Genomic DNA, 24,425 nt, shown 5'->3' with positions numbered 1-24,425 from the left:
AAGTGCCCTTAAGCCCTCTGAGATTGCAAAAGTAAGTTTAACTCAAAGCCATATTTGCAATTACCCTTTTACAAATGCAAATAATTTAAGTAAATATGGATGTGGCATGAACGAATTCTCTCATTCATATTAAATTTCTTTCAGGTTCTAAATCTGGATGCTTTGGATAGAAGCCGGCATTGGAATATTATTGGCTGCAGTGCTTACAGTGGTGGAGGTTTGTTCCAGGGGTTTGATTGGCTCGTTCAGGACATTGCTTCGCGGATTTATGTGATCGACTGATCTGGTTATTTTTTTACCCCAAACCCTAAACAGTGACTGCTGTTTGGTTGCAGATAAGATAGATGAATATGTTTTCTACAGTGCGTGTTTTTTAGGGAAAAAAACAATAAACAAAAACATGTAGTTATGAATGAAACGATAACAAATAAATAATTTCGCAGTACATTTGTATGTCACTTTTAATAAAATACATAATGTAGTGTTTTTTTTTTAAAGAAAATCTTTGACAAAATAAATTTCCTGCAAAATTATAATTGTAGTTTTTTTTTTTTTTTTTTTTTTTTTTTTTTTTTGGGCCATTAACATTTATCCCCCCCAATTTTCATGTATTTACATAACACCAAAAAAAATTCACATTAACATGCAAATCACTCTTGGTGGTCTGATAATCTGAAATTAAGGAATAAAACATTACAAAACTTGTTTTCAATAAAACAATAAGGACCAATAATTTACTAAACCCCAAAAAATAAGAATAGGCCATCATTTTCCTGCCGAATAATAATAATAATAAAATACCCTACTAAGCAAAACTAATACAAGTATTAAACCTGCAATTTAGGCGCTTTGAGAAAATATACACTCTTCACAAAACCTTTTCCAACCTCTCCAACACCTTTAAGTTTTTTTATGATCTCATGCTCATCATTCTCCCGCTTGCGTCTCTGCAAAATATCCACCAAAGCACATCAGTCACAGTGCCTCCTTGTCCAAAATACATAAGAATTGTATGGTATGTATGTATGCAAAATTTTCCTTTTATTTTTGAAAATGATGAGCACCAAAATGTCAATGTTACCGGCCACGAGGACCAAATAACTAAAACTCCCAATCACTCATCCACAAGCTCTAATCGCCGGCACTGAATCACTTATTAGAACATTAATGACAATTCGGCAAAAAACTAAAGAGATGTACCTTCAAATCCCATGTCAGGCCGATTGCATCCCCACCGAGAGAGTCATACCATATCTTAAAAGTTTCAGGAAATTCTTCCTGCAGATCAAATAACAGACCAAATTTATATGAGCAGTTGGTTAAATGATTAATCAGATCATGAATAGTTATTACAGGTTTTAGGACCTTGAGATCTTGCAGGAAGAACACAGTTGGGTCAAAATTCACCAGCAGCTTGCTTCTTACATCCTCAAAGCTTTGTACTGCACCACCAACCTCAATGAAAGGATTGAAATCCTTGCTTGCTCTTCCCTGAATTACATGTTTCCCTGCAAGATTACTATGGGTTAGTTACACTGCATTTTGCTTGAGATTTTAGCTGAGATCAAATTTCATTGAAATTATAAAAAAGGTTAGGAAGATTTACATACATACCACTCCATTCTTATGTAGTTACATATTTTAACACCTAAACTTTAATATTTACATATATATGCCACTATATCTATGTATGAAAAGATTTATTCCACATTTTATAAGTTAACACAGTGGTATTTTTGATGTGATATGAATGATTTCGGTGGCATAAATGTAAAAAATTTTCGGTGCTAGGCATACAAATACATAATAATTAGGTGGTATGTATGTAGATGCCCCCAAAAAAATTAACCATGGACGGTGGAGGCGGGGAAAAGAAGGCGTTGAGGATACGAAAGTTTGTCTCGATGGAGAACGATGACTGCATCATAGTTATTCATCGGTGTACGGAATAAACACTATCATTAGGAAAGAGGGAACGAAGTGAGCTCAATTTAGTTAATGTTAAGAGGTTTTAGTCATGAAAATATTTGTAGCAGTTACCTCCCAAGTGCAAGGACCATTTTGACCTTGGAGAATTAATTTTGTCAAGAGGTCGGCACTGCTTCGAGCATATGCGGCCATTCTTCTAAGGGTCTTCAAACATGACATGAAAAAGGATTATGCCAAATTAGGAACATATTGGCAGAACATAACACATATTAGGTGCTAAAAAATGAGCAAATTAATTTCCAACAAGAAATGAACTAAGAAAATAATCACAAATTCATAAACTCCAGAGCACATTTCAGTGAGGTATTTTAAAAGATTTTAGCTCAACTTATACAATAGGAAACACAAGAAACAAAAAGAGAAAGCTAAAAAGGTGAAAACAACCCCCAATAAAAAAACAATCGTCAATGGAGAACAAAGTAAAGACGAAAGCCTCAAACATCAAACAAAACAGAACAATATCCCAATATAATGCAGGAGAAGGCAGGCAATCACAAAAACCACCATAGATTTCTTTGAGACATCCCAAAGGAGCCACCCAAGCCTCTCCAATCAAAACCAAGCTTCTCCAAGACCTCCCATGGCTACATAAGAAATAAACCCGAGAGCATTGAGCTTTGATTATATATTTGGTGCTTGGCGGTGGTTTAGCTTCCTATATGGATGGTAAGATTGCTTCTTTGATAGGCGAGTCGAATTTAGAACAATACAAAACGCAACATCACTTGGCCTGGAGTGATGAAGATTAGTTTGACTTATGCTTTACAGGGTTTAATTGCTTGTGTTTCTTTGTCTTTGTAGGCAAATGAAGCTCTAACGAAGTACATTTCCCAATGCTGAGCATTGGGATATTCTAGCTCTAATAATTGCTCAATGGGTAGGTCATTGTTGACAATTAGAAAGCTAGGAAGTAAAACCCTAATTGTTCAATGGGCTTGTTCCTAATGACATGGGAACCTTCTTTGATTTTTCTAAGGTCAGAGAGCATCCATATGATCAAAAACCTTAATTTTCATAGAATATTTAGTATTATATTAATTAAATAATTATAAAAAAAATAAAAGTAAAAAAAATACAAAATCAGGTTAGGAAGGTTTACTGTAATCAGATGACCCTAATGTTCAGCATAGAGATAACTAAACCCAAAGCAAAAAGTATGAATAAAACGCCAAGGCTGAGAATAAAGTCCCAGAGAATTATAAAGCTAGGAAGTAAATATAAACAATAGAACTGGAGAACTAAGAAGACTAGAAAGGTCTGATCGCAAGTTGTAAAAATATAGGAGAGAAAGCTGGCTTTTCTTATTTCAATGAGCCATCAAAATGGGTTTTAGAGAGAATACAAAGCTCAGTTAGTGTACCAAATATGCAAGAGAGTGACCGGTTATGAGAGAAGAGAAAGCAAAAAGTGTGAGCAAAAGGATTGAGAAATAAATAAATAATAATCTTCTCCTAACTATGAAGTTGCTCCGATGTAAAAACAAGACTAACAAAATTTATTGGTTTTTTTATATCAAATAATTTGTCGAGCACAGACTAAAAGATGCATTATAAATATCAAACCAATAAATTAAGACTATGTTACACCACTGCCTAACCTAAGGCAATCTTGTCTTTTATGCCTAAGGCCAATTGAATTTATTATTATTTATTATTGTTTTATAAATAAACCCTAATATGCTTAGGGTTGGGGGTATGCATGAGATTACTGTGTCGAGTCTTAGATTTAAGGTTTGAGAGAGATTAACTCTCGAATTGTAGGAAGATTGAGAGATCACCTAGCTCTCAAATTGTAAGTGTTTATCTTTGTATTCATGTTGAATTTTTGATGTTCTTGCAAGAAAATATGTGTTTGCCCTAATTTCTGCAGAAAATCGTAGCTCTCGATCCATGGAAAATCAATGACGGGTTCGCAGATTCTAGCCACAAGAAGTACGATAGTATAGCAGCTTACCTGTAGTCACAAAACAGTATCGACAAGATTGTGGCCAGAATCAACATGAAGCTACAATCGCAATTTTATTGAGGAAGAAACAACGGGATCACAACATACGGTGCAGTCATGCCTCTTACGAGAAGGAACCACGCGTTTGATTCAACCTAATTAGGTAGGAGTCATGACCCGGCCTAGGGTTTGGAGTTAACCAAGACATGAACGAAAGGTCGGACGATGGATTCAATTCTCAGTTATTCAAATTTCAATACTAACAATTTAATATTTAAATAATAAATGAAAAAGCTACTAAATAAAACAATTAAAATTAACAAATGAAAATTTGTACCTTTTCGTTTGTTGTTCTCGTTTTCTATACGTATCTGCTTCTCTTTTATTCAACTTGTTTAAATGTTTAAAACTTAAAAATAATATTGAAGCATCATAATGAGTCATTTAAAGATAACCCAGGAGTAATATAAAATACAATAATCCAAGAAAAATAATATAATATTTATTTTACTCTATAAGAAATCTTATAATATGCTGGTCTTTAATAATTTTATAAGTAATCTGATAAATGTTTATGCATGCATCAATGATCTTTCTAAATGAACATACTCCACCTACTACAAGCATTTACTTTATACTTTACATGCGCATCTGTCTCTGTGAGGATCGCCGTCAACAACCAAACACAACCTTAGTAAATATTACCTCGTTGGCTCCCGTCAGCACGGCAGTTAGCGATTTACACAATGCAATTGTCTTTGGCGGAAACGCCCTTATTTGCCCTTGACCGATATTATTCTGTAGGCACAACATTTAGCAATGTAAATATCACAATTATCTGGAGAGGTAAACTCTGGACTACTCGCCCCTGACCAATATTATCCCGTTGATATTATCACGTCGGCACATCGGTTAGTGATCTAATCATCACAATTATCTGGGGGGGGGATAAAAAACTTTATGCTTGTGGGTACATTGGCATCTTTTGTTTATACCATTAGGGGGTGAAATCTTATTATGGACATGCACACGCAAGAATTCACATATAAACTAATTTATTCTTTACACATTATTCTGAGACATTTTTATGCATATACTAACATGCATATTTATTTTGTTGTGCAACTCTTTATCGAACATATCTTTCATATCATTCATATATATTGCATATGTTTTATATCATGCATAAAGTTCCTACATGTCTATCTTACATATAATATTTATCTAAATATTATTCATTTTATGCATATGTTTCGAGCATGCACATCTTTTCCTATTATGTTTATCATGCATATCTTTTATATAAATACAAAGAATCTGATTAAACTAGAACATACATGAAGTCAAATATACAATCAAAAGAAGATTACTAAAATTTAGAAATGCATTACTCACCTCAGTTGTCACGCTAAATTCTTAACCTTCGACAATTAGCTGGAAGTTGCAGTGAATTTTAAGTTAAGCTTAATAACCTATAAAACAAATATTTAAATTTTTAAGATTTAAACAATTTATATTAATCAAATTAATCTTCTTAACTTAATATTAATTTACCTAAATTGTATAGGGTCCATTTACAGTGAATGCCCATACTCTTGCCTCTGAGTATAAACATGAAATTCACAATTAACTTATGATTTAAAGATATTTTTGCTAATAAAGTAATTTAACCAAAAATAAAAATGAGTTGTTAAAACATATCTTAAACGGCTTGCTCGGCGACCAATCATTCTCCAAAGCTGCTAAATTTACTTTCTATCACCTCCAATCACACTTCCGCTATGTTGATATCTTGCTAGAATCCTTATGGAAGCCACAAAAAAAACTTTTGACGATTCCGACACACAATTAGCGCCTCCGATGGCTACCAAAATTTAAAATGAAAGTGCGAGGAAGAACATGATTGCCTCAAATGTCGTGAAAAAGAGATTCACACTTACAAAAATTACCCTAGAGCCCTAATTTGCATATGGCGGCTTCCTCTATGCTCCATGAACCGTCTACTGCCCGTGGCCCTTACACAGTCGCAGCTCCCTCGCTGCTTTTGCCGCACGAGAAAGGAGCAGGGAGTAAAATCGGGGAAGATAGGAGAGGAAATAGGGAGAGGGGAGTAGGTCATAGTTTACCAGGTGACCGCTCGTCCCTTCAGCTCGCGTCTGCGAGCCTGCTGCGATCGCAGCTCCTCCCTTAGGTCTTTTGACAAGTGTCTGCAAAGCAAACCGGAGAGCCAAGGAGAAGAAAAAAATAGGAGGGGAGGAAAGAATGCAAAGCTTTAACCCAATTCGACCAAACTTAGGATTAAAAGGCTAAAGAATGTTGGTTGTGAACAATATTATAATATTAGAGAGTGCTAATTAAGGATTAATTAGGTTAATTAAATATATAACTTGGAACTTCTATATCTTCCAATCCGCTCATAATTTACATACAATACTTTCTATGGAATTGATTATTTTTTTGTGTAGAATTTTATAAGATTATTTTGATTGAAATCTGAGAGGTGCAAAAATTAAGATACATTTTATGTTGTCAAAATTTTATTTGATTTCTCAAAATTTAGTTATTACAATCTTCCCTCATAAAATTTCGTCCTTGAAATCCATAAACTTCACATTAACTATGAAGATGTAACAAAAGTGATTACAAAAATATGTTTCTTGTGAAGTGGTAACTAAACCATATTTGATAAATCCAACAGAACACCCAAAAGACAAACCGTCCATCAAACTATGTATCAACATTAGTGGCAACAGACTCTTTTGATTTTTGAGGAGTCAAGGAATAAACTCTTGAGTGAATGTTCTGCCTTGATTGCTTCTTTCGAGCCACAATATCAAGTACTGGTATCCTCAACTAACCACTTCTAGAAACAAATCATTCCTGAAAATTCCTCTGAACTGGATCCCTTCCTGAATTAACATCTAATGTGGATCTCTAAACAACAATGGGGCAATTTCTCCTCTGATGTCCAGGTTGTCTCCATAAGTAACATGCCTTTAACACAAGTAAACATTCACCACGATGTTGCTTTCCACACTTAACATAAGGCTGTACGGTGCTACTGCCAGCCTGGCTAATAGCTCCATAAGTGTAGGACTTCATCTTCTTCCCACTAGACTCTCATTCTCCTGCATGAACTGTTGGTGTCACTTCTTTTAAACTCTTCCTCTTGTGCAACTCGACACGCTTCTGAGTCTGCTGGAAATCAATCTCCACCAACCTAGCTCTCTATACTAGTACTAAATAGCCTTCAATCCCAAGTGGCATTAGTGGCCGCCTAATCAAATCTTTTAGTCCGGAAAAAAATCTGTAGCATTTCTCATCTACATTTGCAATAAGCTGGGGTGCATATCTCGATAGAATAGTAAACCCCGCTTAGTATTGCATACCGATCAATCTTCTTACACCAACCTAATAAATTTATATTGCATATGTCTTCTAGCCGACAGTGGTACAAACCAATCATTGAAGGTTTCCACAAAATCGTCTCACTGCACCAAGTGATTGGTTCCACCTCCAATCTTCTCATGCATCTGTCCTTGCCACCATCTCTCATCTTCTCCCTCAAAACTCTTTTGAACTCTTCCTCTTGTGCAACTCTCTACGCTTCTGAGTTTGCTGGAAATTAAGCTCCACCCGCCTAGCTCTTTACTAGTACTGAATAGTCTACAATTCCAAGTGGCGCTAGTGACTGCCTGATCAAATCTTTTAGTCCAGAAAGAAATTTGTGGCATTTCTCCTCTGCATTTGGAATAAACTGGGGTGCATATCTCGATAGAATAATAAACTCCGCTTCGTATCGCATAATCGATCGATCTTCTTGCACCAACCTAATGAATTTGTCTTACATGTCTTCTAGCCAACAGTGGTATAAACCAATCCTTGAAGTTTTTCACAAACTCATCTCACTGCCCCAAGTGACTAGTTCTACCTCCAAACTTCTCATGCAATCATTACCACCATCTCTTAGCTTCTCCCTCAAAAGCAGAAGTAGCAAGGGTAACTCTTCGCTTCGGTGGACATGACATGCCATCTATGATTTTCTCCACTCTCAATAATCAATTTTCTGCTTCCATTGACCCTCCTGCTTCAGAAAACAAATGTGGTATCATACCTTGAAAAAGCTTCATTTATCCATCGGTGTTCCTTCACTGGTACTAGCTTAAGATTGAAAATTTTTAATCAACTGAGTAATAACATTCATCATATCAGAGAAAGCATCAACACTAACTGTGACATTCTCGGATACAAAAAGTTCTACATTCGCTTCTCTAACTTCTTCCTTCGTATCATCTATAATTCTGAAATAATAATCATATAATTTAATTAAACTCAATTAAAATTTTTAATTTATATTATTATAGCATATAACTTAATCCAATTATCTTATTTGTTCTTTTATTAAAATGTATGTTATTTAAACTAAATCTTTTCTCTGATACCACTTTTGTCATGACCCGACCTGATGTTTGGAGTTAACCAAGATGGGAACAGACGGTCAAACGACGGAAATCAATTCTCTTTTATTCTAATTCCGTTATTAACAATTTAATACTTAAATAATACATGAAAGAATCACTAAAGAAAATAATTAAAATTAATATGTGAAAGTTTGTACCTTTCTGCTTACTGTTCTCATATTCTATACACATTTGCTCATTTATTTATCATGTTCAAATGTTTATAACTTAAAAATAATGTTGAAGTGACATAATGAGCTATCTAAAGATAAACCATGAGTAATCAAACTTCTAAGCTAGAGCAATACAAGGAAAAAAATATAATATGTATGCTAGTCTACAAAAAATCTTATAATATGCTAGTTTTTTTATAATTTTATAAGCAATCTGATAAATGTTAATGCATGCATCAATGATCTTTTCTAAATGAACATACTTAATCTTCTATAAGCATTTACTTTTACTTTATACTTTACATACATACTCAATCTTCTATAAACATTTACTTTGACTGATGTTACTTCGTTGGCTCCCTTCAATCTTCTATAAGCATTTACTTTGACTGATGTTACTTCGTTGGCTCCCGTCAGTATAGTAGTTAGCGATCTAAACATCACAATTGTCTTGGGTGAAAAGACCCTTACCTGCCCCTAGAAGGAAATTATCCCGTCGGCACAGCGGTTAACAATATAAACATCACAATTTTTAGGAAATGTAAGCTCTGATCTACTCGTCTCTGTTCGATATTATCACATTGACACAACGGTTAATATCCAAACATCACAATTGTCTAGGGTGGTAGAAAACTCTACGCGCGCGGATACATTGGCGACATCTGTCTGTACCATTAAAGAGTGAAATCCTCCTCTGAACATACACATGTAAACATTCACATATATGTTATTTCATTCTTTATATATAAATTATTCTGAGACATCTTTATATATCTACTAAAATGAATATTTATTCTGTTGTACAACTATTCATCAAGCATGTCTTTTATATGATTTATATACCTATCTTATTCATATCTTTACTACATGTTTATCTTACATATTTATCTTACATTACTCACCTCAAATATCACGCTAAAATCTTATCCAGCTTATCCAAATAAGTTGGATAAGAGTTTGGGACAGCTGCAGCTTATCTAACCTATCCAGATAAGTAACTTATCCTGATAATTTGTTGATCAACAGCTTATCCTGAAAAGCTGGCTGGCTGTTTGGTTTGTGTGTTTCGAAAATAGCTAATTCTAGATAAATGAAAAATTTCGTCTCTGTTCTGGATAAGTTGTTTAGCTGTTCGGTTTGTGCGTTTGAAAAACAACTTATTTGCAGTTTTTTATGGATAAAAGATCATTCTGACATACGCAGTGTTGTTATTTACACTAAAAATTTAACGACTAAACATTTGACATTTCAGAACAAAAAATATTATTTCATAACAGCACAAAATTTTGATAATTTCAACAATTTTATTTAATTATCCAAAAAAAATTAAATTTGTACCTAAAAAAAGCCCGGACAAATTGAGGCATACAAAAATGTCTAGAAGCATTTGCATACATACCAGCAAATTTTACATATTTACATATCTAACATCAATAAATAACAATTCATACAAATCTAACGAGGCATTATCTAAAGAGCATAGGGGAGCATTATCTAAAGAGCATTAATCAGAACAATAACAGATGATGTGTTCTTAATTGAGGCCTTCAAAATATTTAAATTACATGATTTTGGACTTAAGAAAGAAAAAATTAATTCAAATGCCAACTAATAACTTACCCAACTCATCATGATATTGAAGCAATATGCCTGTGGAAACTATTTGTTATGCATAAAACCACTTATATTTAACTATACACTGCAATTTCTGCAGTTAATTGAATCATCAGTATCTTCCAAATTCTTTAATTTCTTACGTGTCTGTTACTCTCAGTAGATACACAAGTTTGATGCGACAATGTATAGATAAAAGATTTACATGCGAGGAAGAATGATCATATCCTTTTTCATAGATTTAAAAAGGACTGCCATTAATAGCTGCAAAACAAGAAGAAGATATTTCATAATATGAAATATAAATATGGATAACTATACCTGGGCACTAATCTCATTGGATCCACTTTAAAGGTTGCAAACAGGATGGTTTGTAAGATACAAGTAGATAAATTAGAAGAAGATAAGCATCCAAACCGTATAGTAAATGTGGAATTATACAAAAATTTAAGTAACATATATCATGATATACCACCCAATTCTTATGAAATTACATATCTGACACGAATAGTTTTCATTCTTCATTTATATCCTTCAAATCTTTCGTATCACATAAAAAAAGCACTATTTATATATTAAAAGGTGAAATACACCTTCTCAAATACGTGAAATGCACCTTCTCAAATTATATCAAAGCCTTCTCAAATCATATCAAAGCCAAAACCACATCATAACAAATGTAAGAAAATGTGTATAGCACTTCAGAAAAGTTATTATTAGTGATTGCTGAATACGCATCTGTCCAGGGGTTACACCCAAGGAATACAACATAAAAAAGGAAAAGGAGATAGAGAAAGTTTTAAAACAAATTTCAGCAAACCTGAAGGCTCTACATCTCTTCTTATCGCCAATAGCTACAGAATCAACCTGACGGCTCTACCTAAGAAAAAGTCTGAAGCTACCTTGAAGGAGATCGCAGGACTGCTCTGCGACAATAGAGGCTTGGGGGAAACCTGGGTGCTGAGAAAGTTTTTGAGAAGATGATTAATGAGCATCCTACCGCTTGGAAAACCTTGATCATTTCCATCAAATGGAAAAAGCCCGGTGACTGCGGCTGGCGCCGCCGACAAAACATCAACGTGAACGATATCGGGAGATCGGCGAATCGAAACATCCTCTTAGCGAGCTCGAGATGGGGAGATCGGCGAGGGAGGAGAGGGAGAGGAGAAGGGCACGGGAGTAAAATTTTACCCGAACGCGAATTGAAGACATCGGATGTGGGGTCGATCCCGCGTTCGCGTCTATTAAGGATCACAAAACAAACGGTACGGCGGCGTGCGTTTTCAAAATGCCGCCGCAGCAAATAAGCTATTCCAAACACACCCTTAATCTTTGACAGTTAGCTGAGTGTGCGGTGACTTTTAAATTGAGCTTAGTAACATATAAAGCATGATATTTAATTTTTTAAGAATTAAACTATTTCTATTAATCAAATTATTTTTCTTAACTTAGGATTAATTTTCCTGAAATTTACAGGGTACAGTGAAAGTCAATACTCTCACATAGAGTCTACCACTCCGACCAAAAAACCTGGAACCACAGTTAGTTTAGGATTTAAAAATATTATTGCTAATAAAATAATTTAACCAAAAATATAAATGATTTGCTAAAACCAATCCTTCTCCAAAGCTGTCAAATTTATATTCTATCACCTCCAACCACACTTCTCCTACATTGATATCGTGTAAGAACCCTTATGAAAGCTTGCAAAAGAATTTTGACACTTCCAACACAAAATTGACGCCTCCGAAGGCTACAGGAAAGAAAAAGGGCACGAAAAATGAGGAAATACTCAATGAAAGTGTGAGGAAGAAAAGGATTGCCTCAAATGTCATGAAAAAGAAATCCACACTTACAAAAATTATCCCAGAGCGCTAAATCGCATCCAATGGCTTCCTCTATGCCACTCAGCCCGCCTGCTACCTGCGGCCCTTGCACTTTAGCAAGGGTCGCAGCTCCCTCACTGCTTCTATCGGGCGAGAAAGAAGTAGGGAGAAAAACCGGGGAAGAGAGGAGAAGAAATAGGGAGAAGAGCAAAAGATTAGAGTGTGTTAATTAAGAATTAATTAGGTTAATTAAATATATAACTTCGAACTTTTATATCTTCCAATTCACTCATAATTTACACACAATACTATACATGAAATTGATGTATTTTTCATGTAGAATTTTATAAATTTGTTTCGATTGAAATCTGAGGGGTGAAAAAAATGAGGTACATATTATGTCGTCAAAATTTTATCCAATTTCTAAAAAACTGGTTAGTACAGCAGAAGCGTAGCATATATTGCGTTACAAAGACAGGATAGTGGCATACAATGCAATACCGTCGCAATATTACTTAGCTAGAAGCCAAAGAAGGGATCGCGGCTTATAGACAAAGGCCTTTAGAACTGAATATCGGATATAATAACGATTCCACTTGTTTGGGAAGCAAAAGATGGGGTCACGACGTACAGACGCACGCCTTGGGAACGAGCGTGAATTCGTATCGATTCTACTTAGATGCGAAGTACTATGGCATACAAAGACCTAAAACTCTGATCTTTCAGTAATTTCGTGCGGGCCTAAAACTTCAATCCTTAAGAAATTATGTACCGCTGCCGCTCGTGACCAAATCACGTGATCGGGATTGCGACATACATGAACTCCTTGCAAGTTAGTGGAAGCCTTCGTGATTGGTAATCATCTTGTGAGATGACAACAAAAAGAGGTAGATGATTTAGAGAAGAAATTGGAAAAAGAAACGAGCTAAATTAAATCTGGATGGAGGAAAAGTTCTCCACCATAGAAAGAAGATTTTCTTCTATAGAAGATAGGTTTGATTCCATGGAAAACCAATTTCGGCGCTTGGAGGAGAAGATGGATGAGGAGTGCTATCAAGATGTAATTCAAGACCCCGCCAGTAGATCACTTTACAAACCCTAACCTAAGGGTAATTTTGTGTTTTATGCACTTAACAACAATTGAGTTTTTTATCATTTATTATAATTTATTATAAAAAGAACCCAATTGGGGCTCTGCATGAGATTATTGTGGTGAGTCCGAGGTTTAGGATTCGGGAGAGATTTCCTACCTCTTGAAATATAGGAATTGAGAAAAATCGCCTACCTCTCGAATTGTAGGTGTTTATCTTTGTATTCGCATTGAACGTTTAATATTCTTGCAAAAAAATGTGTTTCATTTTTGTGAAAAATCGTGTCAAATTGTATCAAACTCTTGTGTTAAACTAGCACAAATTGGCATAGCTAATTAAAATGCTATATCAATGCTCAGATTACTCACTTCAACATTTGGCAAACATTTAGTCCAAGCTTTAGATGTCTTGTCATATGTGGTAGCTAAGAACATTGCTCTTTCCAAATTTTGCATATTCTCTTCAGAAGATTTTCTGCATGACAAGAAGTTCTCCTGTTGCAAATGAAATAATTAAAGTCCATGGTCATGAAACCTTTTATAAGAAATAACTCATAGATCAATCAGAAAATTTCATAATACTCACATTAATCTCCCATTCATCTTGTGGAATAAAATCTTCATTTAGGTCAATAATCAATGGAGAGAAGGTCCAATCATAATTTGATGTTAAGCGCAAGAATCTGTTACAAATATGAAGTTCAAAAATATTTCAAGTTGGCATTGATTCATATGATAAATAAAAGATAAATAAAAAAGCAAGAAGCAAAAAATGACTAAACAAGTGAATGAATAAACCAACTTTGATAAGAAAGTCACCGTGATCAAGGGTATACTCAATCATACAAAAAAAAATGTTTTATAAGCCACCATAATCCATCATACCCAAAAAAAAGTGTTTCATAAAAAGAGTATATGGCTTAACCAAACATTGCAGAAAGCAGCAAGTCATTTTCAGCAGCTTTTACAAATGATGGTGTATATATCAAAACTGTCAACACAAATTTTAAAAACAATTGAACGGTCCAGATAGCGGTCAAACAATCGAGGCATCCTACCGGCTAACAAGCAACTACGTGATCAGAATTAACAAACACTATTATGAGAGATTCAATCAGCGGACCACACTTGCAGTCTCAGCCGACCAAGATGCATACAAGAGACTTTGATGGCAAGCTATTCGGCCGAGATCGCCATTCGACCTATCGCCTTAAACGACTGACATTTACTTCGAAAGAAGCGGTCGACACTCAGCTGGTCGCCTCAACCAACCGAATTGAAACTTGCAAACCAAACAATTACCGTCAAGTTGTAATACAGATATGATATAAAATCTATACAATTAATTAGTGTCAATTATATTAAGAACGGTTTCTATAATTGTTCATTTTTTCTGAAATGGTACAAAAATGCCCCTATAAATAGGAGGAAAAGTAACGGATAACTGGACCTGTCCCTGTTTTCTCTCTAGAGAATTCTTGACTTACTCTCTACTTCCTCTTTCCTCCATCGTTCGATTTTAACTGTCCAGGCGTGTTAACAAAAGACTCTTTAAGATTCAACATCCTAAAAGATGGTATGGTGAACATGGATATGCCTCAGACGAGAAGCAGAGCCAAATACGAAAGAGAATCCCAGCAGAAAAATTCAATGCCAATGGAATTCAATAGGGAGACATACGGCGAGACACAGGAAGAGGTCCAGTCAAATAATGGATCAATTTGAGGCTTTTTAGGCGATCATGATCCTGAACAACCAACCGCAGCCCTTTGAGTGAGAGTCTCGGGGAACCCGCCCCCAGAGGGCTCCTTTCGACAATCGCGAGCACCCCACGGTTGACCCGGTGACCGGCCAACGGAAGGACCAGGAGATTCCCACCCGGCAGACACCGTCGCATCTATGTCAGTGGCCTTGTATCGAGCGGACCAAGTAGAAACGCTCGCTCGGCAGGTCATGGGTAGCGCATTCTCTCAAAAAATCCTAGAAACAGTACCCCTAGCAAAGCTCGGGATTCCTCACTTTGATCCCTATAAAAAAAAAAAGCGACCCGACCGATTACCTCGCCTCTTTTGAGTCGACAGTTGGAGTCCTGCTGGTCGATGATGTCATGAAGCGCCGGTTGTATCTGAGCACACTGAAAGAAGTCGCGCTCCGATGGTTTAATATCCTAATGTATGGAGTCATCCCATCATTCTTCAATTTTCGGAAGCTCTTCTTGGCACGCGTTACTAATGTACTAAAATCGAGGAACCCTGCTTCAAATCAGGCAGGGGTGCGGCGAAAGCCTACGAGCTTACATCACTCGCTTTCAAAAGGAAATGCCAGAGGTAAAGAACTTGGAGACTCGCATCGCCCTAACCATTCTGAAACAGGGAATCCGCAGCAAGTGATTCAAGTATGAGCTAAATTTAGCCAAAAACCTTCACGGATGTCATAGAATTAGCAAATGATCACATCGTTGCTGAAGAAGACCTTATGGAGTCCTCGGAAATTAAACCAAGAGCATTCGACCCCTCGACCACAAAAGCGGAAAGACCGAGAGGACGACCGAAGGACAAAGGACCGAGCCCTGACCGATGATTGAAAGGCAATACGAGGCCCCGGGACAACCAGAAGTGCAGCTAAGGCAACCAGGGTTAGCAGCGACGCCCCTCCAACTAGCGGCGTTCCAATACTTCAAGCGACCACACATATATTAGAAGATGCAAGGTTTGAGACCTTTGAATGTGTAAATGGTTGAATTAGTCAGGGCCATTCAAAATAAGGACTACTTCACAAAAGGTTCATCTGTTGAAGACACACCAATATTGCACAATTCAAATAAGTATTGCATCAACCATCGAGACCATGGACACAAATGGATGAGTGTCATCATCTGAAAAATCTGGTGAAGGAGCTTATCAAGGCCGCGAAGTTGAAGGAGTTTATCGTTATCGAAGTACATCACAGCGACAAAGGAATTAGAGGAGCCTGCGAGTGGGCTAGTGCACGTGAACAAAATCCACCTACCTGGCTGGGATCATTCTAGCTATTTTAGGTGGATGTGGAGGATTAACCCGACCATCCAGTTTGAAGAGACATAGGTCGGGGGAGGTATGTTTCGTCACCTCTTACACTCGCACTCACCCCCAATAATTTGTACAGATGCAGATCTCCCACTGAAGAGAAATCCATACAACAAAGCGATCGTTGTCACAGCCCTCATCAACAACTGCCAAGTGGGCGGCATTCTGGTCGACACCGAGAGCTTAGTCATCATTCTATTCAAAACAATGTTAGATAGAATGGTGCTGCCTATCTCGTAGGGAGAACGATAAAAGTAATTCACCAACATATAGAGTGTTCTGATGGTGGAATCGCCACCGAGTTACAATGCGATCTTCAGCCGGCCATTGTTGAGCAGCAACCAGACAGTAGCATCGACGTACCATGTGGTCGTAAAGTTTCCTGACGGTGGAGAAATAATCACGGTCCAAAGAAACTTGGAGTAGTCCAAAAACTATTATCTTCGGGTTGTTACCAGTATCGACCAAGAACCGCTTAACATTCAAATACAAAGAGGTCTCAAGACCAGAGAAACCGTTCTTCAAGTGCCCACAACCAGTGAAGGAGACACAAGTTAACTTTTTTTCTAATAAGTGAGAATTTTGATGCAGGGCATAGGAATCTACTGATCGATACCCGTCGTCAACATCGAGATGTGCTCACATGAACAGCTGCAGAAATGCCCAGAGTCCCGATCGACGTCACCTACCATCGACTCAACATCAATCCGCTCTCTCGACAGATATAACAAAAGCTCCAGCCGACTGCAAGAATTCTGGCAGAGTCCATAGTCACGGAGGTCCAGAAGCTAAAACAGGCAGCCTATATTCGGGAGATACAACATCCTAGCTCTCGAATGTAGTAATAGTTCGAAAGCCTAACGACAAATGGAGAATGTGCGTCAATTTCACCAATCTAAACGTCATTTTTCGGAAGAATACCTACCCCCTACCAAGGATTGATATGTTGGACGACACGGTGAGATACTCTGTGATGAGTTTCCTTGATGCTTTCTCCGACAACCACCAGATGAGGATGCATCAGGCCGACACGGAGAAGACTTCTTTCATTACCACATAGGGATTTTTTTTGTTTTAATCTAATGTCTTTCGGCTTATGCTAAGAAAGGCAGAGGTTGACCAAGAATGACTTGGGCAAATTGTATAAAAAACAATTTTAATTTATTAGAATTAAATGAAAATATGACACTAAATAGGACGCAATGAAGAAAAAGGATTCATGTAGCTGACCCCACTTAGAGCCCATTTGGGGCAACTTAAAACAACGGGAGGCATTTTGAAAATGTCGGCCTACTGTTTGTTTTTCAAGTTGCTATAGCGTTTTAAAAACCGTCGTTTCGTTTTTGTTAATAACGTCGCCCGTGGGATGATCCCCGCGAATCACGTTTCTTCGTTGTGTTACTCCCTTATTCCTCCGCAGCCCTCGCGATTGAGCTCTGCCCTAGCCACTCCCTTATTCCTCAGCTGCCCTCGCCATAAGCATTCGCGATCACTTCCTTTGGTCGTGATGATTGTAATTTTACACAGAACTGTAAACCGTTCGGCGGTCTAAAGAAAAGAAGAAGCGGAGGGCGAAGCCCTTCGCCTCAGGTTGTACACAGAACTGTAAACCGTTCGGCGGTCTAGAGAAAAGAAGCGGAGGGCGAAGCCCTTCGCCTCAGGTTGCTTCCCCCCTTTGGGAACGAAGCAGTGCAGCAGATCCGTCCTCCCTTTCAAGGTTTATCTTCGCTCCTCGAATCTTCATTCTTCTTTGTCGGATTCAACTTGGTTTTGATGGACCGTCGGTTCTTGTTCTGTTGATTTATTGTTTTTTCCCCTTTTTTAGTTTTATCTTCGCTTCCCAGTTCGAGGGAGTGTTCTAACTCGTAAATCCATGCCAAAAATGAAAATCTTGAACCTGTATATGGTGCTATTGATTTAAGATCTAATTGTACATAGTCGAAGTTGGCTCGTTATTTGTCTGGTTGCAGATATTTTACTGTTTTGACGTAGATTAGCTTTCTTCTTTTTTTTTTTTGGTCTGGATCAATCTGTGTATTACCTTGTGCAGAAAATTTTGAAGAATGAGGAAAACCTTCCTTCTCTTGTGTTCTTCACACAATATGTCTGCCATTTTCTCTCCAATGCTTGCATAAATGCCTGCATACGCTAGCCCATTCATCATATTTCTTTCTCAGAAGCACAACAAGATAGAATTAAAAAGCCTGCATCTTGCATATATGTATTTTTTTTAGAATTCCAACACAGGGGATACATTTTGCTCACTCTCTAATTTGGATTTGGAATGATTTCCTGCACATTATATCAGTTGGAAAGCAGTTTTTGACAATGAAATTTACTCTATAAATGTCTTTCTTCCAGGAATTACCTTTTGAGAATTATTTATTTAAAACTATTCTTATGATTCAAGTTTTCCTTGCACCAAAAAAGTTCATTTTAAACCAAACTATAATGATTAGAAGTTTTGATGTCTTCTATTTTGTTTCAAATTTTTAAGTATCAACTGTTTTGCTTCCTGCTTACTTTGCTAAGTTTTTTGTGTCATTGATATTGTCTGAAGGAGGATTGGATGGGGCTAATCCTCAATCCATTATATACTTTGCATGTAGAGTCATCTTCATATTGGTCATCTTTGTAAGATAGGAGTTAAAATGTTTGCTAGTTGCTTCAAATGTTATTGATCTGTTATGAATCTGTTATGAACTAGCAAAATAATCTCGACACAAATGAGATTGAGAACTAAAAAAAATACTGTAAATTAGCTGTTTTTCAAACGCACAAACCAAACAACTAAACAGTTTATTCGGATCAGGGGCAGAATGATCATTTATCTAGAAACAGTTGCAAATTAGTTATTTTCCAAACGCACAAACTAAACATTCAGTCAGCTTATCCAGATTAACTGTTGAACAACATTTTATCATGATAAGCTGGTTATCTGGATAAGTTGTAGTTGCCCCAAACAGATCCTTAGTGGGATAAAATTTTTGTTGTTGTTGTTGTTAATTTAATGTCCTTCAGGCCGAAGAATGTTGGAACGACCTATCAGCGCCTCATGGATATAATATTTTTAAATAAAAAAGAAAAAAACGTTGAATTTCATATGAATAATGTCCTTGTAAAAAGTAAGTCGACATAACAACACATCGAAGACCTAAATAAAACCTTTGAAACTCTTAAAAAATTTGACATGCGACTAAATCCCTCAAAATACACATTCGATGCATCCACCGACAAGTTCCTGGGCTTCTTGTTGACCCTGAAGGGTTGAGGCCTAATCTGGAGAAGGTGCAAGCAATCCTTGACATGCCTGAGGTCGAATCGTGGGGCTCATTCACTTTATTCTGAAATCGAGTGACAAATGCGCAGCTTTCTTCAAAGCACTTAGAAAGGACCAACGTTTTGAGTGGGCTCTCGAATGCAAGGAAGCGTTCAAAAGCCTGAAGGATTCCTTAACCTCACCATCACAGCTCCAAAGTTCGAAACCGGCAGAATGTCGCTGTATCTCGAGGTCGGGCGAGAAGATGTGAGCTCGGTGCTGGTCAGAGAAGAAGCATGAAAGCAATTCTCAGTCTATTACACGAGCCAAGTGTTTTACGACATCAAAATCAGTATCCTATTATGGAAAAACTGACCTTTGCTATGATTATTTCCGCAAGCAGGTTGTGACCATATTTTTAGATGCACCTGATCTGGGTCATCACAGATCATCCCATCAAATCCGTGCTCACACAACCAGAGCACTCTGATCGGCTATTAAAATGGGCGGTGGAGCTCAGTGAGTATGACATCACGTATGTCCCCTGCATGCCAATCAAAGCTCAAATGGATGCCAACTTCTTGATAGATTTCTCTACGGCGGGAGGATCGGACGAAGAAGATTTCCCCAGCGGCAGAACATGGGTCTTACACGTCGATGGGGCCTCCAAACAGACAACTGTCCGTCCAAGATTTGCCCTGTGCAGCCTAACCGGGGAACACCTCTACCAGTCGGTCTAGGTAAAATATGAAATTAGAAATAACCAGGCAGAATATGAAGCTTGGATCGTCGGACATCACCTGGCCTATGAGATAGGAGCATGGAAGATATCAGTGAAGTTAGAATCTGTAATAGTGGTAAACCAGGTAAACGGAGAATTCGAAGCAAGAGAGAAATTGATGGTAAAATACCTCGTCAAGGCGATAAAAGAGATCGGAAGGTTAAAAAATTTTCGTATTGAGAACGTGGGCCGCGAAGAAAATCACGTCGCCTATATCCTGTCCAAATGCATTTGTTTAGGCGGAGTGCCGCAAAGGCTTGCCCAACCGGCAATCGAAGAACCAAAGGCAATGGAAATCTCAATCGAAGGGGGGAGGAGTTGGATGGATCCCTACATCCATACTGAAGATTAAGGCGTCATTATATTTAATAATCGATGGGAAGCTCTTCCGTCAGTCAGTCACTTCAGTATACCTGAGATGTTTAAGGAAAGATGAAGTGCAAGACGTCCTCTGAGACATAGACTCTCTGGAGGAAAAACTTTCGGCTATCGGGTGCAACGAAAATGGTACTTCCAGCTCACACTGCCGAAGGATGCAGAGGAATTCTTAAAAAAGATGCGAGCAATGTAAAAAATATGTGCCCTAACACCATCAACCAACTTGAAAACTTCAGCATGCAGCTAGCCCCTAGCCTTTCGCCATTTGGAGATTAGAGATCCTCGGTCCCTTCCTTTCGTCAAGGGCCAACGAAAGTTCCTATTGGTAGCAGCTAATTATTTTTTCAAATGGATCGACGCGAAACCGCTAACCTAAATCGACGCAGGGGCAATGCGGAATTTTATCTAGACCGACCACATCACCGAAAATGGAACACAGTTCTCCGATCAGCAAGTGAAGGACTTCTGCATCAAATAGGGGATTGATTTGAAATTCTATTTGGTCCACACCCCCGCACAAACAGGCAGACCGAGGCGACTAACAAACTCATTCTAAACCTATTAAGAAAGAAGGTTGAGGGAGCCAAAGGAAGTTGGGTGAATCAGGTATCGTCAGTACTTTGGGCAATCCGGAAGACACCATCATCAGCGACCGGCCAAGCCCGTTCATGCTAACTCGTGGAATGGAGGCGGTACTACCAACAGAGTAAGACCACCATAGATAGAGATTTGTCACAACTTCTTCATTCCCTAAGAAAAACTTGAACGAATGGCAGCAAGCTAATATCGAGGGGACAATGTTGGTGCTCGACCTCACAGAAGAAGCACATACCAACTCAGAGCTTAGACAGAAGGAAGTAAAAAGGTGAACGGTATGTGACTTCAACAAACACGTTTGAGAAAAAGTATTTGCTCCCGAAGACTTGGTCCTGAAGATAGTAAACCAAGCCGCCTGGGGACAATCAGTTGGCAAGTTGGATAGACATGGAGCGGGTCGTACAGGGTCACCAGAGAGTTGCTTCGGGAGCCTACCGACTCAGAATGTACACTGGAAATGAACTTCGCAGCACTTGGAAATTCTCATGTATATATAACAAAGGGGTTTCGTCACCAATATGTAAAACTTACTTTATCAATGAAAATTTATTACATTATCCTAACTAATTTTATGTGAATAACTCACAAGTCCTTTCAAGAGTTGGGGACTCGGTCAGATTGGTGGGTGCCAAGTCGATTTTCAAAATTCAAAAATGCATTGAACTGTCATTTTCGTCGGACGATGAGATCGAATAAAAGAATAGAAAACCAACCAACTCAACATCAGACAAATGCAACACAATAAATCACAATTTTTTATTTATCTTGTTTGAAAGGTACAGAACATATAGACTACAATAAATACAAAAATATGTTTCACTTGAATCTTCGGAAAGCTAGGTCAAGGCCCAACATTAAAACACGGTAAACGAGACCTAGCCGAGAACTCTGGCTTTGCACCCACTATGCCCTAAGGAAGGGCAAAGCAATTTAAAATGATTCTCTAACTCGTCACAACCGGATACCCTCCTCGATTCTTTGCCCCCATTTCACCCGTGCTTCATCCACCAAGGGTTCGAAAAGGGAAGTGTAAGGGTAGGGATATGAGCACCGGCGAGCCACCCTCCTCACTCCCGTCGAGTTCCCAAATACTCTTTACGAAGAAGAGTTAAAGCTTTGTGAAACAACGGAGGAAAGAAGCCCTGCCGCCTGACGACCCTTTTTCTCACACACGTGAAGGGCCGACGACCAATCAGCCTCGAGCTGATAAGGCGCTCCTCAAGGTAGACGATGTTGCGCAACCGACGGGCACCCAACTCGATATTCATCAATCGTCCAAAAGTCAATTAGAAATTTTGGTCGGATTGAAGTTAATGAGTCGAACTATGAGCTGAAACAATAAATCTTTATTTCAAGCCACACACACACATACGCGCGCACACATATATTATTATAGGATTTTACAGTTTGTTTGAAATTTATTTGCATTCATTAATTTAATTTTAAGCCGTCTCAATCAAAAGGAACCAGCTCGGTTCATTTTTTTGAGCTAGAAAGCATCACAATAAACTGATTTGAGCCAAAATGTTTTGATTTCTAATCAGCTTGAAGAGAGGGGTCAGTACACTGTTGAGGTCACGACCCTCATTCCAACCTCGTAGCCCACTTGGTGAGCCCTCGTCGCAAGCACTCGTTCTTTAGCCATCTCTTGTTCCTCCGAAAGCGAGGAAGAAATCTGAGACATTGGGGAAATGGGTGCCCACTGCCCAGAGGTCTTTGGAGCTACTGACAACGGTGACAAAATGGTTCTATTGCATCCCTTAGGAACGTGCTCAGCACCTCCTTGCCTGGGACCCAGTTCATTCGTTCGTGGAGAGAACTTCCAACAGGTTGTCAATGCTAGCCAAAATCGCGTTTGACACCCGACTCGGAGAAAGCCTCCTCCATTGAAACATGACTCTAAGAAAAGAATGATTAATGTATGACTGATGTGAGGTCTTTCGATTCGACCGAAGGAAGATCCTATTCTTCGTCGGCCTCATGTCGAGCCATCCAGGCCCTCATCATGCTTTGTAAACGAATCTTCCTTGAATATCAGCACAAGGGTTGCCTCCATCACCATTTTTTTTAGGGAAGAAAGTCAGCAGACCCAACAATAGTCACCCGAAAAAAACCTGCAAGTGGGCCCACCTTGACAAGACTACTGAGCACTTGTTGACCTGACATTGACAGGAAGGTTTGACGACCAGGTTTCTAAAAAGTAAAGAGAAAGGGAATACTAGTCACCATCGTAAAAACTTTTATCCTAACGCGCATAAAGGAGGCACATGGTCCCACCGACAATTGGGGAACTCGGTCAAACCGACTATTGACCTCGCTTTCAGTCGAGGTATAGTTTTCCCCTCTTTAGTAGCCAAGGATCTAGCCGTAGGACCTTTCTGTCGACTACTCCTAGAAAACTAGTGAAGGAGCCCTCCCCGTTAGCAATTCTAGACTTTTCTTCGCTCGACTTCACATTCCATGTAGTAGTCTTGACCGCTATTGCTTAACAGGTAAGGCTACTCCGAAGGAACTCAGGGAACATTCCTATAGGACTGTCGGCCTTAGGATTGACTACTCATTGATTTGGCGCCGCTATGCTCTTCGTCGTCCTATTTAATCGAATTCGAGCCGAAATTTTGATAGGATTTGGACTGCGACGTGTATTGGACCGCGACGTGTTTTTAACCCGATCGACAACGAGATTGCCCGGATAACTTTGGATGACGAAACCGCCTAGGAGAAACGTTTGTTTCGTCGCGAGGGCATTTCTGGAGAAGGAGAACGTCGATTTCGCCTAGGAGAAACGGTTGTTTCGTCGCGAGGGCATTTCTGGAGAAGGAGATGTGTTTAAGTATTATTTATAATAATAAATAATATTTTATTATTATTTATTATAAATAAAACTTATAAACCTAATCCTGATTTCATTTCCCTTCTCCCGTCCGCCTCTCGCTCGTGCGTCCTTCTCTCGATCGTGCCTCTGCCCTAAGCCGCTGTGGTCCCTTGCGTGACCCCACGAGCTCGAGACATTAGAACGAAGGTTCCCGCGCTCCCCTCTCTCGCAGTCGCCCATCCCGCCTCATCATTCGTTGGCTCCTCGAGTCGCAAAACGTACGGCCGACGAGCCCCCTGCGCTCTATCTCTGCGGGATTTTCTTCAATCATTGGCTTCTTCTTTCCTTAGTGTATATCAGAGCTTATCTGTGAAGCTTCAAGGGGCCGAAAATTTGTTCTGGGGAGGAATTTTCTCTGTCACTCTTCTTCCTTA

General features: G+C 38.4%; 1 protein-coding gene across 3 annotated transcripts in view; it reads right to left on the bottom strand.

Annotated features, from left to right (window-relative positions):
* Positions 1-712: 712 nt before the first annotated feature.
* Positions 713-24,425, bottom strand: part of LOC110019061 (nucleolar protein 6) — a 47,874-nt gene continuing 24,161 nt past the window's right edge. The window contains exons 19-25 of one of the 3 annotated variants that reach the window (XM_020716595.1): positions 13,683-13,779; positions 13,466-13,591; positions 2,041-2,133; positions 1,850-1,955; positions 1,366-1,508; positions 1,201-1,278; positions 713-947 (exon numbers count right to left, since the gene is read on the bottom strand). In XM_020716595.1, coding sequence (XP_020572254.1) covers positions 828-947; positions 1,201-1,278; positions 1,366-1,508; positions 1,850-1,955; positions 2,041-2,133; positions 13,466-13,591; positions 13,683-13,779 — 763 coding nt within the window. In that variant the 3' untranslated portion in view covers positions 713-827. Of the gene's footprint in view, positions 948-1,200; positions 1,279-1,365; positions 1,509-1,849; positions 1,956-2,040; positions 2,134-13,465; positions 13,592-13,682; positions 13,780-24,425 lie in introns of those variants that run through there. The other 2 variants (XM_020716597.1, XM_020716596.1) reach the window with 2 other exon arrangements.

Source organism: Phalaenopsis equestris, unplaced genomic scaffold (assembly GCF_001263595.1).
Source record: "Phalaenopsis equestris unplaced genomic scaffold, ASM126359v1 Scaffold000041, whole genome shotgun sequence".
Lineage (NCBI taxonomy): Eukaryota > Viridiplantae > Streptophyta > Magnoliopsida > Asparagales > Orchidaceae > Phalaenopsis > Phalaenopsis equestris.
Note: the sequence above shows the minus strand (reverse complement) of the source record. Positions and strands in the feature narration are given on the sequence as shown.